The sequence below is a fragment of the Rhinolophus sinicus genome, linkage group LG02, assembly GCF_036562045.2.
Source record: "Rhinolophus sinicus isolate RSC01 linkage group LG02, ASM3656204v1, whole genome shotgun sequence".
Taxonomy (NCBI): Eukaryota; Metazoa; Chordata; class Mammalia; order Chiroptera; family Rhinolophidae; genus Rhinolophus; species Rhinolophus sinicus.
The window spans coordinates 28,955,994-28,976,775 of record NC_133752.1 but is presented as its reverse complement, the minus strand read 5'-3'; the positions used below and the strand labels follow the sequence as shown (position 1 = coordinate 28,976,775).

General features: G+C 35.5%; 1 protein-coding gene across 4 annotated transcripts in view; it reads left to right on the top strand.

Annotated features, from left to right (window-relative positions):
• Positions 1-20,782, top strand: part of SEC24B (SEC24 homolog B, COPII coat complex component) — an 83,948-nt gene that overhangs the window by 44,197 nt on the left and 18,969 nt on the right. For 2 of the 4 annotated variants that reach the window (XM_019741956.2, XM_019741954.2), the window contains 5 exons: positions 2,813-2,893; positions 5,803-6,026; positions 15,473-15,654; positions 18,566-18,668; positions 20,618-20,744. In XM_019741956.2, the coding sequence (XP_019597515.2) occupies positions 2,813-2,893; positions 5,803-6,026; positions 15,473-15,654; positions 18,566-18,668; positions 20,618-20,744 (717 nt within the window). Of the gene's footprint in view, positions 1-2,812; positions 2,894-5,802; positions 6,027-15,469; positions 15,655-18,565; positions 18,669-20,617; positions 20,745-20,782 lie in introns of all 4 variants that reach the window. The other 2 variants (XM_019741955.2, XM_019741953.2) reach the window with 1 other exon arrangement.

The window sequence follows — 20,782 nt, the reverse complement described above, 5'->3', positions numbered from 1 at the left end:
AATAATTCAGGGTTGAGAAAATGTCCCTACATAGGAGAGGAAATGATTTTCTATGACCATGTCAAAAAGGGTTCATGGAAGATTTGAAGGATGAGTTGAAACTTGCCACATGGCGAAGGGAAATCGAGGCTATTGCACCAACATGTATTGTGCATAAAAACAGGAAAAAATGGTGTGTTGGGTGTAGAGTGAGAAGCTTGGTGTGACTGAAGCATAAAGTATTATAGAAGGGAAGATGGTACAAAACCAGGTAAGAGAGGGAGGTGAAAAGGACAGGTGGAAGCCAAATTTTGAAGTTATTTCAGACAATACAAAGGCGGTTAGACCTTATTCTATGAGGTGGTAGGGGAATTAATGAAGGTGTTTTTAAGCATGTTCAGAGTATTAACATGTAAGTTTCATAACCTACCTTTAAAAAAAAAGTACCTATTTGATTTATGTTGGCAGTGATGGTGTGACCAAATTAGAATTAATCTGAACAATACGTTTTAGCAAAGTGTGAGTCTATTTGTTTAGTTTAGTGGTTCATCTGGATTTATAACTTTTATTATTGCTTAGATGTTTTAACAAGTCCAAAATAGAGATTTGCATTTATTCTTTTCTTCTGAAAGTGAATTTTAAACTAACAGATTTCAAATCATTCAATCAATAAATCAGAATATTTCTATGAAAATAATACTTTAAAGCTTATTGATTATAGCATTATTATTAAAATGAGCAGTATTTTTTGAGCATTAATATTTGATTTGACATGAAAGGAGCTAAGCAGCGTAATTAAGTAGCAGTATGTTTTCTTGAAATAATTTCATATGTAAATAATCTTTTATCTTTGGACTTAATTTTTTTCAAGAATAAGTATTTCTTGATACATGTAAAAGTTTTTCTTGATCAGAGAGAGTGCTGTGGTATTTTTTATAAGAGCTTATTGAGATATAATTCACAAACCATAAAATTCACTCATTTAAGTTGTACTGTTTAGCAGTTTTTATTGTATTAACAAAGTTGCGTATATTACTGTATAATTCCATCACTGTATAATTCCAGAACATTTCATCACCCACAAAGAGAAACTCCAGTCACTTCTTATTCCTATCCCCTACACACACACACACACACACACACACACACACACACACACACACACTCTCTCAGCTCTAGACAACCACTAATCTACATTTTGTCTCTATTGATTTGTCTATTTTGATCATATAATATGGGATAATACGGGATTATTTGTGACTGACTTCTTCCTCTTAGCATAATGTTTTCAAGGTTCGTTCATGCTGTGGCATGTATCACTACTTCATTCCTTTTTATTGACAAATAATAGTCCTTTGTGTTCATATGTCACATTTTATTTATTCATTCATAAGTTGATGGACCTTTGGGTTTCTACTTTGTGGCTATTATGAATAATACTGCTATATGCATTCATGTACAACTTTTTGTGGGGGAATGTGTTTTCATTTCTCTTGTGTGGAATCACCAGGACATATAGTAACTCTACGTCTCACCTTTTGAGAAACTGTCAGACTGTTTTCCAATGTGGCTGTACTATTTTACAGTCTCATGATAGTTCAGTTCCTCCACATCCTTGCCCAAACTTGATGTAAACTATCTTTTTAACTATAACCACCCTAGTGGGTGTGAAGTGGTATCTTCTCATTGTGGTTTAGATTTTCATTTCCATAACGGCCAGTAATATTGAGCATCTTTTCATGAGCTTATTGGCCATGTGTTTATCTTCTTTGGAGAAATGTCTGTTTAAATCCTTTGCCCATTGTTAATTTGGTTATTTGTCTTTTAATTGTTGAGTTATAAGAGTTCTTTATATATTTCAGATACTAGACCCTTATTAGATAGATGATTTGAAAATATAGTCCAAAATATATTCCATTCTGTGAATGTCTCTTTACTTTCTTGATGGTATCGTTTGGAGCGCAGAAGTTTTTAATTTTGATGAAGTCCAATTTACCTCTTCTTTCGTTGCTTGTGCCTTTGATGTTATATCTGAGAATCTATTGCCTAATCCAGGGTCATGAAGATTTACTCCTATATTCTAAGAGTTTTATAGTTTTAGTGCTTACATGTAGGTCAGTGATCTACTTTGAATTAATTTTAGTGTAAAGTATAAGGAAGGGAGTCTAACTTTACTCTTCTTGTGGATACCTAGTTGTCCCAACACGGTTTGTTGAAAAGAATATTCTTTCCCAATGGAAATACCTTGACATATTACATGAAGTTCACATCATATAAAATTAATCATGTAAAAGTTTCCAATTCAGTGTCATTTATACATTCACAATGTTTTCCAGCCACCATCTCTATTTAGTTCTGTCATTTTGATTGTTGTGTATCCCAAGCCATAGACTTCTCTTTTATAAGGAATTTATATAGCTGTACTGTTATAAAAGTCATTAAAATTTAATTTATTTTACAGTATCCTAATACTGATAAATTATATTTAACAGTTTGCAATTTGATAGATGCAGTTTTTAAAGTGTAACTGTATTAATACTTCATCAGTCTAAAATTTATATTTGTGTACTTGGCTATTTTGAGTAGTTTGATATCTGTTCTTCTCTCAGATGCCATCACATATGTTTGGTTAAATTTTATTTCACTCATCAGCTCCATATTCTCCCTATTCTTATCTCCTATTCTTTATACATGTATTTTTTAAATGTCTTTAAACATCCGTCATTTTACTCTTTTACTAGAGTCAGCAAAAAGTCTTTTTCAAAATTGCCTAAGGCTGCTCTGGGATACATTATCATTTTAAACTTAGTAGATGCTTTGGTTTTCCTTTTAGGTGTTGACAGCTCTTCTACCACAAGCAGTGCTTCTCCAATGCCCAACAGTTATGATGCCCTAGAAGGAGGCAGCTACCCAGGTAATTTGTTTTGTGCTTATTTGATGTTTATTTGAACGGTTACTATCAGTTGCTTTTAAACACGAACATATAATATACATAATTAGTAAGCTATATTTTTAACAGGAAAAAAGGGGACATTTTCGTGGTATTTCTCAGCCTTAATTTAATAGTGTTAATTGTTATATAATAACTATGAATGTTGTTTGTGGGAGGCCTAAGAAAATTTATTATTTTTGTTATCAGGCTCTAGCTTTTTCCTCCTTCTAAAAAACTTTTAATAATGAGTAATTTTCTCTTTTCCTTTCAACTTTTATGCTAATAACTCCTTAAATAAATTTTATATTTCTGTTCTCATGCTTAGGTACTTGAATTCCTTCCAACTAGCCTCTGAATATAAATATTCTTTGACTCTTTACTCCCCCTATGGCTCCTGGCTGCCTCCACCAGGTAAATAGACTAACCAACTTGGGTGTAGTTTTTTGGAGGCATTAATTTTAACCGTATCTGCAAATAACTTTGGTCATTACATACAAACAGGAATAGTGGATAGTACTGAAAGAAAAACAATACAAACTTTTATAATTAATAATCATTTCGTTATAATATCGTGTAGTGTGATTTCCTGATTCGCCTGTCTCCTATGTATCATTCCTAGCACTTCTGTCACCTGACAACCACACCTGACCTTTCTCGTTTTCTCTTTCTTTTTCTAATGATTCCAAACTTCAGGACTAACAGAACAAGTAATTTTGCCCTTCTCTTTATTTCTTGTCACTTTGGTAATCATCCAGGATGGAAGTTGGATTGTGCTGTATTTAAAACTAAACACACTATCTTGCTGTCATTACCCTATGAATCAGTAAAACTTGAATCTTCTCAGCTTAGTATAGAATTCCCTTTTAATATTTCAGAATACTTGAATAAACTACTTAGTTTTGTGTGGTTAAGGATATTTTTCCCTAGGGACCTGTGTGTGTGTGTGTGTGTGTGTGTGTGTGTGTGTGTGTGTAAGAAGTTGTGGACCATTCTAGGAGCAATCAGTACCATCAAAATAGGGGATAAGAATTACTTAATTCGCTAAAAGATGAATGCTATAACTAGATAGTATTTCATGCACTTCAAATTAACCTGAAGTGTGATGTCCAATGTGGTGTAGTTAAAAGATCATGGCCTTGGAGTTAGATCTTGGTCTGCTTGTCTGTATTCGTTTATCAACAAATTTTAATCTTATGAACTGTGCTTTGATAGTACATGAGTGAAACAGCAAGTTTTCTAGCTATTTATACTGCACCAAAAATAAACAGATGTGTACATCTGTAACAGTAAGATTAAGTGAATTGAAATTTACTATATATCAGGCACTAGGGTAGATTTTAGGGCTGTAGAAATGTATGATATATTGTCCATTTCTTAAAGAAGGGGAAAAGTTTTAGACCTCCATGTTTGTGACTCTAGTTCTTTCTTAGAATCTTACGCTGATGACTATTGTCATGTTAAGAGACCTTCCCATTTATAGTCCCATCACCATGAGATGGGATAAGCAGACGATCTATGGATACGACACTGCACTGAAGCTCTTGTCCTTTTAAGAAGTCTGGGAGGTTACCAGAAAGCCAAACCTTGCTTCATTAACGCAAGATAATAGCAGAATGTCTAGGAATGTATGTTCAAAATTAGAGCCAATAGAGTCAGTAGAAAGATGTGATCTCTCAAGAAACTTTTAAAAAATAAATTTTTTAAAGTCGGATGCTTTGAGAACATATTTTTTGCAGTCTGATTGCTGGTGAAGACTATAATTTTTATATGAAAAACAAGTATTTTTCAACAAATCTATAAAGACATCTATATAATAGATTTGACTTGAAGAAAAAACTAAGTCAGTATACCAAAATGTTAATAATGGTTACATATAGTAGAGTAATTTTTAAGGTTTCTTGTTGTTGTTATTCTTGTATATGATTAAAGTTTTTTTGCAGTTTCAATCAAATTTTAGTTTTTATTTTAAATTTAAATAAAGGAAGAACATTCATTCATTAACTTTTAATTAGCATCTGTTACACACCAGACATTGTTTTAGGAGCTAGACACTATTCTAGATACTGTCCTTCATACTTTCACTTTTTTGCCTCTGCAAATAATGCAGACTTCTAGGGGACTATAGAAATATGCCCCTCTTTCCATGGACTTTTTTTTATAGACAGCAGGGTCAGATAAAAGGCAGGTTAAATAGTAGTTGATACCCTTTTTATTGCTTTGCTTCACTTCCTGCTTCTAAGCCCCATTCCTGTTTAAAGAATAAAAGGGAAAACAACTGTATTTATTTATATACACACACATACACACATGTACATACAGAGAGTACCAAAAAATGTATACACATTTTAAGAAAGGAAAAAAACTGTATTAAAATTGTAATATTCAATATATACTGATAACAAAAGAGGAATACAAATCATGTGTATACATTTTTTGGCACCCCCCAGTAGATAGCTAGATAAACAGATACATGGTTTTTATATTTATTATATATAGATAAGGTTTTTACATTTATATCATATTTATATATATTTATACCATATATATGATATATGGTATAAATATAAAAACCTTATCTATTAAAAATACAAACCTAATGAAGTATTTGTCGGTGAAATGACACAAAATATGAGGTTGTCTTGTAAATACTTCATTATAAAAAAAAGATGGGGTGGAAACATATAAAACAAGATTAGCAAAATATTGATGATTATTAAAGCTGAGTGATGGGTGTGTGGGGTTTATTATTCTGTTCTTTCTACTTTTATGTATGTTCAAAGTTTCTCATAATAAAAAGTTGAAAAAAAAATGGGAACACCAAAGGAGTTCCAGGAGTCAAGTCTTTATAGAGTTAGGTTTTCAGGTGTTAACCATGTTTTTCCCTTTGTTAGATATGCTTTCTTCGTCAGCAAGCAGTCCTGCTCCTGATCCCGCTCCTGAATCTGACCCTGCTCCAGCTCCAGTGCCTGCTGTCCCCCAGCCTTCAAAAATGGCTAAACCATTTGGGTATGGTTATCCCACTCTTCAGCCTGGTTACCAGAATGCTGCGGCACCACTGAGTTCTGGAGTACAGCCCAGTAGCCCAGTGTATTCTGGATTCCAGCCGTATGCTCAAGTATGTATGTAGTTATAGAAAGACATTGCATTTCTAAAAATTGTGAAACTTAATCAATTCTAACAATCCCTGGGGATTCAAATGGATCATAGGTACAAATATAGATAAGCCGAGATCAAACATACGTAGAATTTGATTCCAGTGTTTTTTTGTGTGTGCATACATAGAAAAAGATAAAGAGAAATATAGGGGCTGGCCTTGTGGCTCAGGTGGTTGGAGCGCTGTGTTCCTAATGCCGAGGTTGCTGGTTCGATTACTACCTTCGGCCAGTGAGCTATGCCCTCTACAGCTAAGATTGTGAACAACAGCTCTCCCGGAGCTGGGCAACCAGAGGTTGGTGTGAGGGCTACTGTGTGCTGCTGCGGGCTACCATGTGCCGCCATAAGCGGCCAGTGGCTGCATGAATGGCCAGCAGCCGGCGACTGCTGTGAGCGACCTATGACTGACAACCGACTGCCTCAGCCCAGGGGGGTAGTGCAAGGCTCATAATACCAGGATGGGCCAGGGAGCTGTGTCCTACACAACTAGACTGAGAATGGCTTGAACCGGAGTTGGGGGGCGGGAGACAAGAAGGGGGGAAAAAAGAAATATAAATATCAAATTTTTAAAGAGGTTATATTTGAATCCAGATATTAGCTGTGATTTTTCTTTTCTATGTTGTACTTTTATTTTCAGAGTCTCTGCATTGCACCGGTACTAATTTTATAATCAGGAAATTAAACTAGACTTTTTTTTTAAATTCTATATAACTAAGCTCATTTTCTCCTAAAAAAAAAAAAAAAAAAAAAAAATGGTATAAATGTGGTTTGGGATTTTGCTTCCCACTTTCAACTTGAAGAAACCTCCATGACCTGTAACTGAGCTGGTGAAAGCCTCCACATACATAAATGCTTGTTAATGATTATGTTCATTAACTACTGTTATGACCCATTCTGACGTGACCTTGTTTGGAGTCACCTCTTAACTGCCATCTCAATTTAATAATACGGAACAAAAGGTACAAATGTAACAGGTATTTTTAAATAACTACTTATTTTAAAAAACTGCTCTTAGTAGACTAACCTTATAGAAATTTCATCTTATGGTAAACTAAGAATAAATATTAGAGGGAAATAGGAATACCATTTGTTTCTGGAGTTTAATCTTAGAATTAAGGGTATGAAGGAAGAAGAAAACTGGGCGAGCCACTGCAGAAATAAAGTTGGTTAATACAAACTTACCTGCCTTCCATTTTGTTAGATTTTTCTTTATAGCTTTATTGGTCCAGATTAAGTACTTTTTTAGTCATTCTTATCTGACTCATGTGCTTTAGGCAAATTACTGTTTGGGATCATAATATATCATTTATTTTAATGAGAAGAAAACCAAGTTCAAAGAAAATCTGGTTCTTGGAGGGAGTGTTGGGCAAGGAAAAAAATTATTTTGAGATAGTAAGTGGCTTTGTATAATGACATCAGGAAAAAGTCCTTTGGGCCAACTCTGGCCTGCTCCTGTTTTTGGTAAAAAACAAAACAAAACAAAAAAATCCTTTTATTGGCACACAGCCATACGTATTCTTTTATGTACGTATTATCTATGGCAACTTTGGCATTATAAGGGTAGAGTTGAGTAGTTGCAAAAGAGACCATGTGGCTCTTAAAACTTTAAAGTGTTTCTGTCTGACCCTCTACAGAAAAAGTTTGCTGACCCTTGACATAGGAGAGGTTAAGAGATTGTCTTTGGAATAAAAAAGTAAAAGTTAATATTTAATATACTAGATTTTTAATATAGCCTCATTCTATTCTTCTGTTATCACAATCCATTTTATACTCTAGCTTTAGATTAGAGGAGTTTGGATAAAGGGGACAGAGACAGACTGAAAAAGAACTTGAGTTATTGATCAGTTGACATGAGCATCATAAAGCCAAAGCTTTAGAAGTAGACTGTTAAAGATCATCTACTCCCAACTCTCATTTTTTAAAACCTTTTATTGAAATGTAATCCACATTACGTAAAAGTATATAAATTAACAGCATACAGCTTGATACATTTCTACAAATTGAACACACTCCTGTAACCAACAGCCAGGAGACTCTGGTGTCTTTTCTAGTCACTAACCCTCTAAACAATTTGACAACTGACAGTTGATTTCTGATCCCACAGATTAGTTTTACCTGTTTTTAAACTTTATATAAGTGGAATGATACTATATGTGTTGTTGTCTAGACTCTTGCTCAACATTATGCTTATTGCATGCTTGTAGTTCATTTGTTTCATTGTTATAAAGTACTCCGTTTTGGGAATATACCACTTTGTTTTATTGTTGATGTGCATTAGGGTAAATTTCCAGTTGGGGGCTATTACGAATAGTACTGTTGTGAATATTTCTGTTCATGTCTTTTAAGTAAATATGTATATATCTAGAAGTGGAATCACTGGGTCATGGGGTGTCCATATGTGTAACCTTAGCATTTAATGCCTAACAGTTTTCCAAAGAAGACGTTCCAATTTATACATCACATTAGCAGTGTGTGAGAGTTCCAGTTATTTCTCATCCTTGGCACCGCTTGGAATTTCGACTTTTTATACTAGTCACCTTCCTTTCATTATTTAAGTAAAGAAATGGAGACTCAGATAAGGAAATCATCTCTCCAAGACCAGGCTTAGTTCTGAGAATACGAAAGTCCTTGTAGTTCAGAATTAAACACCTTTTTCCTTTCTTTAGCTGGTAGGGACTTGTGCAGAAGAAAATCAAAGGCAGATTTGATATGTGTATCTCTGTAAGGAAGATTACACAGCAGCAATTTATTTTTATCTAATCCGAATTTAAAATAGTTTTTTGGACACTACTCCTTCAGGATCAGTGAGCAATAATTAAAGCTCACAGCTAGGACGTACATTTAAATTCTTACCTGTTTACTACCGTGTTTCCCGGAAAATAAGACCTAGCCAGACCATCAGCTCTAATGCGTCTTTTGGAGCAAAAATGCAGGTAAGCAAAAAGAGGAAAATAAATATCAACCAGTATTCCAACCATTAAGATGTAAACAGCAACACTAGGAGTCTGTCCTTTCAAGCTTCATGCTGTGCATTCCAGGGGTGGGGTGAAAGCTAATAAAGATGCTTGTCATCCAAATGACTTGTTTAAACAAAAGAAGTTGATAAATATAGATATTGTTTTAGAAATTTTTTATTCCTTTAATAGCATAAGAGGCAACCTTTTATATTATTGCATATCCTTCATCTGATAGCTGCATAATGTTTTATAATGAACCATTGTTGGGCACAACTGAGTATCAAAATCAACACACACACGCGCGCGCGACTTTGTGCATGTGTTCTATTCCTTAGATGCAGTTTCTTTAGGTGGAATTACTGAATCAAAACACCTAATTTTACAAGACTTTAGAATTTCTCTTTACCTATTCATTGTAGAAAAACTTATTCCATTCCTACCATGTGGCAGCACTATTCTAGGCATTGAGGATACAAGAGGAAACTAAACAAAATTCCTGCTCTCAAACTTGGAGCAGGATTGATGGAACAATAAAAAGTAAATCAACAAATTCATGATATATTTCAAATAGTTACAAGTGCTGTAAAGTAGGCATGTAGAAGAAATTGCTCGGATTGGAGATAATGCAATAGGAAAGTAAGAAAGTAGAAGTTATGTTTGAATTAACATTTAAATGACAAGAAAAGCCAGGCATGGAAAAATGTGGGGATAGAGCATTTCAGGCTAAGGAAACATACCTGCAAAGACTAAAGGCAGAAGCAATTTTGACGTGTTACAGGAATAGAGGCCCAGTGTGGCTGGAACTCATCAGCAATGAGAAGAGTAATAGAAATGAGATCAGAGAACTAGGGAAGGACAATAGTCAGAAGCTTGGGTTTTACCCCAGGGGCAGAGGGGAGACACTGAGGATTTTATGTAAAGGAATGATATCTGGTTACATATTTAGAGAATCATTTTGGGGGTTGCTGTGTGAAGAACGGATTAGGGATAGAAAGTATCTGAAAAGACAAAAATGGAAACAGGGAGACAAATGGAAGCTTTGCTGTAATCCTGGAAGTAGATGATTGTATTAGGTTGGTGCAGAAGTAATTGTGGTTTTTGCATTGTTGAAATTTGCTGTTTGATATTGGAATAAATTCTTAAATAAATGTTGTTATACATCATTTTGATGCACATTTCTTGCTTTATGTTTTTTTGCTAATGACTTATTACTTGCTGTTTGTTTTATGTTTATTTTAGACTATGGAAAGGATGTTAGGCAAAAAGCGAATTCAAACTATTTTCATATTCGAGTTCACACAAAACAACTCACAACATCAACAACACATTTGGCTCAGAAACTGCTAACGAATGTACAGTGCAGTGGTGATTCAAACAGTTTTGCAAAGGAGACAAGAGCCTTAAAGATGAGCGCAGTGGCCGGCCATCAGAAGTTGACAACAACCAATTGAGAGCAATCATTGAAGCTGATCCTCTTAGAACTACACGAGAAGTTGCCGCAGAACTCAACGTCGACCGTTCTACGGGTATTCGGCGTTTGAAGCAAATTGGAAAGATGACAAAGCTCAATAATTGAGTGCCTCATGAGCTGACCGCAGATAAAAAAAAATCACGTTGAAGTGTTGTTTTATCTTATTCTACCCAACAACAACAAACCGTTTCTTGATTGGATTGTGACATGCGACGAAAAGTGGATTTTTATATGACAACTGGTGAAGACCAGCTCACCAGTTGTCATATAAAATCTACAGCGAAGAAGCTCCAAAGCACTTCCCAAAACCAAACTTGCACCAGAAAAAGGTCATGGTCACTGTTTGTGGTCTGCTGACAGTCTGATCCACTACAGCTTTCTGAATCCCAGCGAAGCCATTACATCTGAGAAGTATGCTCAGCACATCGATGAGTTGCACGGAAAACTGCAACACCTGAAGTTGGCATTGGTCAACAGAAAGGTCCCAATTCTTCTCCACGACAATGCTCAACCGACAACGCCTGAACGCACGTCGCACAACCAGTGCTTCAAAAGTTGAACGAGGGACCGGCCCGGTGGCTCAGGCGGTTAGAGCTCCATGCTCCTGACTTCGAAGGCTGCCGGTTCAATTCCCACATGGGCCTGTGGGCTCTCAACCACAAGGTTGCCAGTTCAATTCCTCGAGTCCTGCAAGGGATGGTGGGCTCTGCCCCCTGCAACTAAGATTGAACACGGCACCTTGAGCTGAGCTGCCGCTGAGCTCCCGGATGGCTCAGTTGGTTGGAGCGCATCCTCTCAACCACAAGGTTGCCGGTTCGATTCCCACAAGGGATGGTGGGCTGTGCCCCCTGCAACTAGAAACAGCAACTGGACCTGGAGCTGAGCTGCGCCCTCCACAACTAAGACTGAAAGGACAGCAGCTTGACTTGGAAAAAAGTCCTGGAAGTACACACTGTTCCCCAATAAAGTCCTGTACCCCTTCCCCAATTAAAAAAAAAAAAAAGTTGAACAAATTAGGCTGCAAAGTTTTGCCTCATGCACTTATTTACCTGACCTCTCTCGCCAACCGACTACTACTTCTTCAAGCATCTCGACAACTTTTTGCAGAGAAAACGCTTCCACAACCAGCAAGATGCAGAGAATGCTTTCCAAGAGTTCATTGAATTCTGAAGCACGGAGTTTTATGCTACATGAATAAATAAACTTAATTCTTGTTGGGAAGAATGTGTTGATTGTAATGGTTCCTATTTCGATTCATAAAGATGTGTTTGAGCCTAGTTATAATGATTTAAAATTCATTGTCTGAAACTGCAATTACATCTGCACCAACCTAATACTTTGTTCTAAGGTACTATTAGAGGAGGTAGTGAAAAGTGGATGGATAAAGGATATTATTTGATTTGTTGGATCAGATGTGGTGGGTGAAAGAAAGGAAGGCATCAAGGATAACTCTTAGGTTTTGGCAGAGTAACTGGGTAAAGGGTAGTGTACTTATTTAAGTGGTGAAGACAGAGGAATCGTCTGGGAATGGGAGTCGAGTTGGCCATGTTAAGTTCAGTTGCCTGATGGTGATGTTGAACAGTAGTTGATCAGTATTTGGTGGTCAGATATGGAGAAATAATGTACCAATTTATAATTTCCAGTAAAAGTGTATATGACTGCCCACTTCTGATATGCCAAGAATTAAGTCATTTGTTTCCTTACCAAAGGCCATCCCTGTTTAGATTCTTTCACCATTCTGTTCAGTCCTTCTGGTTTGTACAAGATATCTGTAATGAGTATATTAACCTTTTGTCTCATCTATATTGAAATTTCCCCCCCAGCTTTACATTTGTTCTTAATTTTAATGGTATTTTCTTGGCATTGGAGAAATACTTAAATTTTATATAGTGATAATTTGTTTTTACCTTTGTATTCTTTAAATGATCTTTTCTTTTTTTTCCCCCTCTTTCTTTCACCTCCCTCCCCACTCCGGTTCAAGCCGTTATTTCTCATTCTAGTTGTATAGGACACAGATCCCTGGCCCATGCTTGTATTTTGAGCCTTGCGCTCCCCCCCGCCTCCCGGCTGAGGCAGTCAGTCTCCAGTTGTCGGTTGGCCACTCCCAGCAGCTCTCACTGGCAGCTGGCCGCTGGCCACTCATGGCAGCACAGAGCAGCCTATGGCAGCTCACGCTGGCTGCTGGCCACTCACGCCTACCTCTGGCTGCTCATGGGCAGCCCAGCTCCAAAAGAGCTGTTATTCACAATCTTAGCTGTAGAGGGCACAGCTCACTGGCCCATGTGGGAATCGAACCGGTGACCTCGGCGTTAGGAGCACAGAGCTCCAACCACCTGAGCCACTGGGCCAGCCCCTAAAAGATCTTTTTAACCTTAACATTAGGAAAATATTCCAGCTATGTATTTTTTTTAGTTCTTTTGTGATTTCAAATTTGCATCTTTCATCCATTTAAGGTTTTATTTTGGTACATAATATAAATAATAAATCTCATTTTTCCACCAGACATGGTTAGCTCTAACTTCACTATAATTTATTAAATCTGTCTTTTCTCATTGAATAAATATTCCACCTTTATTTTATGTCTTAAATTCTTATAAAGTTTGGTCTGTTTTGGGTTTTCTATGATATACTATTATTGAGCCATGCAGTTATTTTTCTCTTATCCTTTACAGCTCTACTGAAAATTCAGAATCCTTTTTATTATCTAGTTGTTTTTTTTCTTTCCCTCTTAACTTCACGAGCTTCAATTACTGTCAACATTTTGCTATACTTATTTTACCTACCTCACCCCACACATACACCTTTTTTTGCTGAGGATTTAAAAGCTAATCTTGGGCAGAGGAGTTGGGATGGAAAAAGAGCATTTCTTGCGGAACCAAACTGTCATATCCAACAAAATCAACGAGAATTTCTAAACGTCATTTAAAGTCTAGTTTACATTGAGATTTGTCCGATTGTTTCAGAACTGTTTTTTTAACAGTTGGTTTGTTCAAATCAGGATCCAAACAAGATAATTGTATTTGCTTATGTCTCTTAATTTTTCTTTTTAATTTTAGCACAAGCCTCTAGTCCATTTTTTCATGCCTTTGATTTTGATTGCTTCTTGTGGTGTCATTTTACTTGTTTCTCTATTTCATTTTCTATGGATTGGAACTTAGATCTAATGACTTGATTATATTCAGGGTTATTACTTCATTTATTTATTTACTTAAACCAAAGTAGGATATATTTTGGTTCTGCTTAACTCATGATAATATCAGATTGTCTCACTTTTAGTGGTGTGAGGATTGATTAATGGGTTCATATCTTGACCACCTAATCCCTTCATTGTGAAGTTCCTTATTAAGCTTTCACCTATTGGCTTTATCATCTATTGATACCTGTTTATCATCTGTTCCAGGTGACCATTATCTGAATCATTTATTTCAATATGAGTTGTAAAATAGTGGCTTTCCTGAATTTATGATTCTGCATTTATTAGCAGGAATTCTGCAGTACAGTCATATATAGAGTGCTTGGTAACTGTGAAAATGGATGTAGAAAATCTGTATACAGACATAAAATTATTGCCCCACTTTTTTGGGGTTAATAAAAGGGTCAAGTTTAGAGCAGTGTATACGTTAGTTTATATTTGCAAACAAACAATGGGAGAATTAAAACTAATAAAAGTAGATACAGGTGTAGAGATCAAGAGTGAAACAAGATATCTTTGAATATACCTTATTGTAAAGTTTTGGCATTAGAATTACATAAATGTTATATTTGTTTAAAAAAACATTAAGTCAAAAAAGATAAAAAACGATCCTTAAAATGAAAAGCAAACAGAAGTAAATGAACGTGTTTATCAAGCTGATACAGTTTGATACAAAGAAAAGCATTACTTTAGTTATTCTTAAAACCCAGTATTTTGTATGTTCTCAGTGGAATATAATCTAAGTACAAAAAAACTGCAAAGAATTTAAAAAAAACTGCATTTAATTTAATAACCTTACATTTATAATAATATGCTATTTTGAAACGTATTTTAGTATGTTATAGGATAAAACAAGTAATGTTGTTATCATTAAGAATCAATAGTTTCAGCAAAAGAGAAGAGATACAGGTGTAAAATGAAAGAAGATAAATTAAAACTCCAACATTTTAAGTTTGAATAGGAAATGCCACTGTGAACTTATCTTTTCCTCTCTATTTAAAAATGTATGTTTTGTATCTCTACCTGTTGTAAAATTGGAAGTAATAAATAACACACTAGCAGTGAACACTCTTATTCTCAGATTACAGTCTCTAGATACCATTTCTATTTAAAAGGAACCAAGTTTCCTGTTTGGTATATGACTAATTTGAAGTCTGAAGGAGGAATAGTAGAAAATGTGATGCCAAAAAGCAAGGAAACAAAGATTGATGGGTCCATATCAAAAGGACACTGAGGCCAGCTTGAAGGCGCTCTCACTGGCCAAAGACTGGGTAGTTTGAGCATGAAAATGAATAATTCGTTAAATCACTTGAAGTGAATAAAAAGCCGTGAATTCATAATACTAAAAATACAACGAAGGAAAGAAAAGTGAGCAAGGCAAAATTCATTGAACATCATTGTACATTTCTATGATATCAACTCATTATTCTGAAAATTGACAGTTGAAAAAACTTGAAAACATAACCATTTTATCCTGCCTTTCCACTCTGAACTGTATTCAGAGAAACCAAATTCTTGATGTTGAAAACAAGCATTGTTGCTAAAATTTTGTGAGGTTTAACCGTGCTAGTAAGATTTTAATTTATTCAGTATTTTTGCTTTGAGGGTCTTTTTTTATAAGAATGCTCTAAATTGAACTGCCCTGTTAAGTTGGTCTACTATTACCAAACCAGATTTAAATTTTCTTACCTTCTTTTTCTGTATGTTAAAATCCTGTATATAGTATAATACATTTTATTCATGTTTGTTACATTGATTTGTTTTGTTTTGAATTGCTCTCTCAGCAGTATCCTGGTATGAGCCAGCTGTCCTCCAGTCTCGGAGGACTGAGTCTTCAGAGTTCTGCCCAGCCAGAAAGCCTAAGACCTGTAAACCTCACTCAGGAGAGGAATATTTTACCCATGACTCCTGTTTGGGCTCCTGTACCTAATTTGAATTTAGACCTCAAAAAATTAAACTGTAGCCCTGAGTAAGTATTTATTTTATAATCTTTAGTAAGTAATATACTTTGTCGGAAGCACTGTATATCTCTCAAAAATAGTAAAAGTAATATATTAATTCCTTGATTGGAAGTTTTGTTAATGTGGACACTTCTATTCTAGTTTGTATAGAAGTTATGGATGTAAAATTCAGTGTAAGTTGTCTGTTCCTGTCCTACCTCTGTCTCCATCCCATCCCATTCCCATCAACTAATGCTAGGGACATTTTTTTTGTATTTGAAGGGTTTCAGGAACCCAAATCTAACTATGTTTTTCTTTTCTTAAATTTTTTCCCCTCACTTTCCACCAGTAATAACTTCTGGTGTCTTTTAAATAAGGTGGCATCTTTAAAAGTTTATGCCCTTTTTCTTTGCTTGAAAAGGATACAAAGTTATGTGATCTGAAGAACAGGTTTAGATAAATGGTTTATCTGTGAATTTTCTTTTTCCACTTAGTAATAGAATGTGAAGACTATTACTTTCCGGCTGATTTATCCAGCTGAATTTAGATTTGGATTTCCTTTATTGAGTATTTCCTCACTTTATGGGGAAGTTTAGCTGGCAGCCTTCATCTGGTGGCCGCCAAACCCTGGTGTATCCCCTCTGGGAGGATGAGCTGTGTTACTTAACCTCGCAGAACTTTTGGCCTCCAAGACCAAAAGTTCTCTGTTCTTCCTGCTTGCAGTACTTCTGTCCCCTAATAGGGTAACCTCTGCACCCAGAAGGCGTCCTCGTGCTCCTGGTCGCTCCTCTTTACAAACTAAACTCTGATTCACAAAACAACATTATCTTCTTCCTTGCATTAAGAGTTGGTATTTTTCTTAGAGCCAGTTTTTTCCTTTTTTAAGGCAACAGATTTCTAGCTTTTTGATAAACTACCAGCTTCTCTTTTTTGAGCCAAAATCTTAGTTTCCAATGCAGAAAACAGAAAGTGGAGTTGCTCCAAGGGTTCCCCTTCCTCTGCCACACTCTACCACCAATCCCCCATCAGTGCCTAAGGCAGTGCCAAGATCGTTTCTATAAAAATGCAGAATCATTGATTCCAGATTGAGAACAACTGCCTGTCTTGAGTGTGTAAGCAGCTGTCAGGTCACTAAATATATGCATTTATAGCCTTGTCCTATGAATTAGACGTTCCCTAAGTAGGTGAATATAGTATATGTATATTTGTTAGAGAGTCCACAGGTAGGGAATGGTGTGTGTGTTTCTACGTTGGTGTTTTTTGTGAAAGTATCTCTTTTTTTTTATTAACTAAAGTTTATTGGGGTGACAATTGTTAGTATACTTACATAGGCTTCAGGTGTATAATTCTGTAATACATCATCTATATATCACATTGTGTGTTCACCACCCAGAGTTAGTTCTCTTTCCATCACCATATATTTGATCCCTTTTACCCTCATTTACCATACCCCTCCCCCCCTTACCCTCTGGTAACCACAAAACTATTGTCTGTGTCTGTGAAAGTACCACTTTTTTCAAAATAGCAAAGCAGAGTAATTAGGAGTACAGGCTTTAGAGGTGGACATACCTAGGCTCTTACTATGATTTCACTGATAAGTAGCTATGAAAGTTTTGTGCCAATTATGTAACCTCTCAAATTCTTGGTACTGTTAACTGTAAAACAGGAATAATAATTATGCCTACTATTAAGATAGTCATTCAAAAAATATTGACTGAATGCTTTAAGTGCCAGGCACTGTTTCTGGTGCTGAGAATGAAGCAGTAAATAGGACAAAGCTCTCAATCTCATGCAGCCTATGTCCTATTAGGGAACACATACTCAGAGCGGCCAAACCAATGAGTATATAATGTAATGTCAGAGTATTACTGTGAAGTAGGGAATAGTAAGGGTGGAGGGTGACTGTTTTTAATTGAGGAGTCAGGACAGGTTTTCCGAAGGAGTTAACATTTGAGTAGAGATCTGAAGGAAGTGAGAGCAACAGCGGAGGTCCCAGAGCAAGAACCAGCGTGGTGTGTTCAAGGAACACCACCAGCCTGGATCAGGACATACCTTGCTATCTGTACATGCTTTCAACCATTCTTCTTAAAATTCCTTTCCTGGTTTCCCATACTTCTCCTTCTTACCATTTTGGTTGCTGCTTTCTTGATTCTGTGTCTACTCACCTTAACTTAGAACTTAATAAGTTATAAGCACGTACTCTCTGAGAGGAATAGTGTGACGGTGACATAAGGACAAAATAATCTCTGATCTCAAGTAGAAAAGACAGGCAAGGTACACAACCAACTAAAGCAAGTCAGACTAATTGATACCATAGAAGCATAAACAGATCTCAGAGCACAGAAGAAAAAGTCATTCCTTCTGACTGGTGATCAGGGTTGAGGGTGGTTTCAGAAGAAGCGATAACTTGAATGAGTCTCAGGAGTTGATGAGGCGAAAAAGGGGCAGGAACATTTCTAAAGATGCAGAGGTATGCCTTTTCTTCATTCAAGTTTTCTATTCCCTCCTGTAAATGCCCTACATGCTAATCATAATGGAGTAATTGTTCTTCACCATGAAAGTGCTGAGTCTGTAATTTAGGTCTTTCGACATGTATTGTGTGTGTGTGTGTGTGTGTGTCTGTGTGTGTGTGTGTACATGTACTGGGGGTACCAAAAAAATGTACACATGACTTTTATTCATCTTTTGTTATTGGTATGTATTGAGTATTACAATTTTAATACAGTTCTTCCTTAAAATGTGTATCCATTTTTTTGGATATATATATACACACACACACACATGCCTGTTTAATCTGGATCTTCCTAGTTATAGTTACAGAACATACCCAAATGGTTTTCACTAATACCTTTAAATGTTCTTATAATTATCAACCACAACTATCTTCAGGATATTTTTTCTGATAGCTAATGTAGTCTGTGTTGTCTATATTTTTTGCAGTTCATTTCGGTGTACTTTGACAAATATTCCACAGTCACAGGTTTTACTGAACAAAGCTAAGCTTCCTTTAGGATTGCTGTTACATCCCTTCAGAGACCTAACGGTAAAGTAAAATAGTTTTAAATATTTGTGGGTACTGATGTGTGCTTATGTGCAAGGTGTTTAGATTGTATATTTTCTTAGAATTCTTTTTATGTTCTTTTATTTGAAGTTAGAAATCATTATTTCTGTCAGATTCAATTCAGCAAACATTTTCTGAGCACCTGCTTTGTGACAGGGCCTAAACCTAGCACTGGTAAATATACAGATAATTAAGTTATTGACCTTGCCCCTAAGAAATTCTTACCTAACAGGGGACAAAGATGTAAGAACAATTACAATGCAGGATAATTAACACATGTAACTAATCAAACACTATAAGGTACGTAGGTAGTGAGTGTAGTTTGGGCAGTAAATTCCTCTGGGTACCTACCAAAAATTTTCTACAAGTGGTGAAGTCTGAGCTGGATTTTGAAAGATTAGGAGTTTGGGAAGTTGGAAAAGCCATACAGGGTTAATAAACTTTTTACAAATCCTTTGTTAAACATAAAGGAAGCACCAATAACAATGTCCAGTTAGGGAGGAAAACTGTATGATTGTTCCTATATTAAACAAATAACCTTCATAATAATAAGTCTATTGAATTAAAACATTACTTGTTTGAGTTTCCACAGTCTATTTAGTTTAATATCTAGCTTGCTGGACTTTTACTCATAGTTCTGGCATTTTATGCAAATGTTATATTTAAACTAAAATTTCTAAATTTCAGAAATAAAATGTATCCTGATACATTGTATTTGTACTTTATAAGCTGCATCTCTCCCTCAAACCTTTTTACTCCTGTGGTTTCCTATCCTTATTGCTACTAAGTTGTTTTTTTGTTTTTGTTTTTTTGCTCTCATTCATCCAAAAATACTGATTGTGTACCCATCATGATAGATGCTGAGGATACAAAGGTCAGTAAGCTTCCTCGTGGAGTTTACTTTCCTACTAAGATGTATATAAAGGAGCAAAGTGAATAGAAAATAAAATAATTATAATATGCAGTAAGGATCTTGAATTCATTCATTCATTCAGTAAATACTATTTGATAACCTGTAATACTATTACAACTTTTATCTGTAAACCAAGATAGTTAATTTCCCATATACGTAAGTGAGAATTTTAATCTAAACACAGAAGCCATATGTGATACCTTCTGGAAGTGTATACACTCAATTGGCAACAATGGCTTCCTCTGGGATATAGAATTCTGAGGCGTTTTTTATTTTCTTATTTTAGTAAACTGTATTTCCTAATTTTTTCACAAATGATATGGAGTTACTTGTATAGTAAAAAATGGATATGTAAAAAAAAATTAATACAAAGATATAAATGTTTGTGTATAGGTAGACCCAAAAAAAAACAGAAGGAAATACACTAAAATGTTATCAAGGGTTAATTCAAGGAACTGGAATAATATATGATTTTGAAATCTTTTTTTGTATTTTCTAAATGTCTTACATTGAATATCAAGTTCCTTTCCCAGACTAATCGTAAAGAGATGTATTTTTTTAAAGGCACTTTGGGGCTGGTTTCTTGTGGCCGTGGTTCCCATCAGGATTGTGTGATTGTCTAATGAGTGGTGCCTGAGGTCCACACCAGGTACCATCAGGCAGCAAAGACAGAGGTGTCTTTATGTGGCGTGTGTGTCTTTCCCACTGTTATTGAGTCTAGCTGATGAGTTCTGGGATATATTATTTTCTTGGCCAACTAGGCTTTTTTTGTCAGCCAATAACTTTTATTACATTTGGTTTGACTGAAAGGTGTTATTTTATATATATGAGGTTTATGACAAAAGAGGGAGAAAACTTGATAGCTACTTCTGTTGCTCAGCACATCACTGGATTTCATTAAATGCTTCAGTTTCAAAACACATTTATAGTCTTGTTTTGAGTATGAGCACAGCAGTGTGTGTTCCATTTTTTTCCTGGAATGCTTTTTCTGCTACAGCGTCTATATTTTACTTCCTAGCAATTACCAGTGATAACATCAAATACCATTGTGAGGTGCCGATCTTGTCGAACATATATCAACCCTTTTGTATCCTTCATTGATCAACGTAGATGGAAATGCAATTTGTGCTATAGAGTCAATGATGGTGAGTTTTAGATTTTTAAAATAAGTGTGTTTAATAAT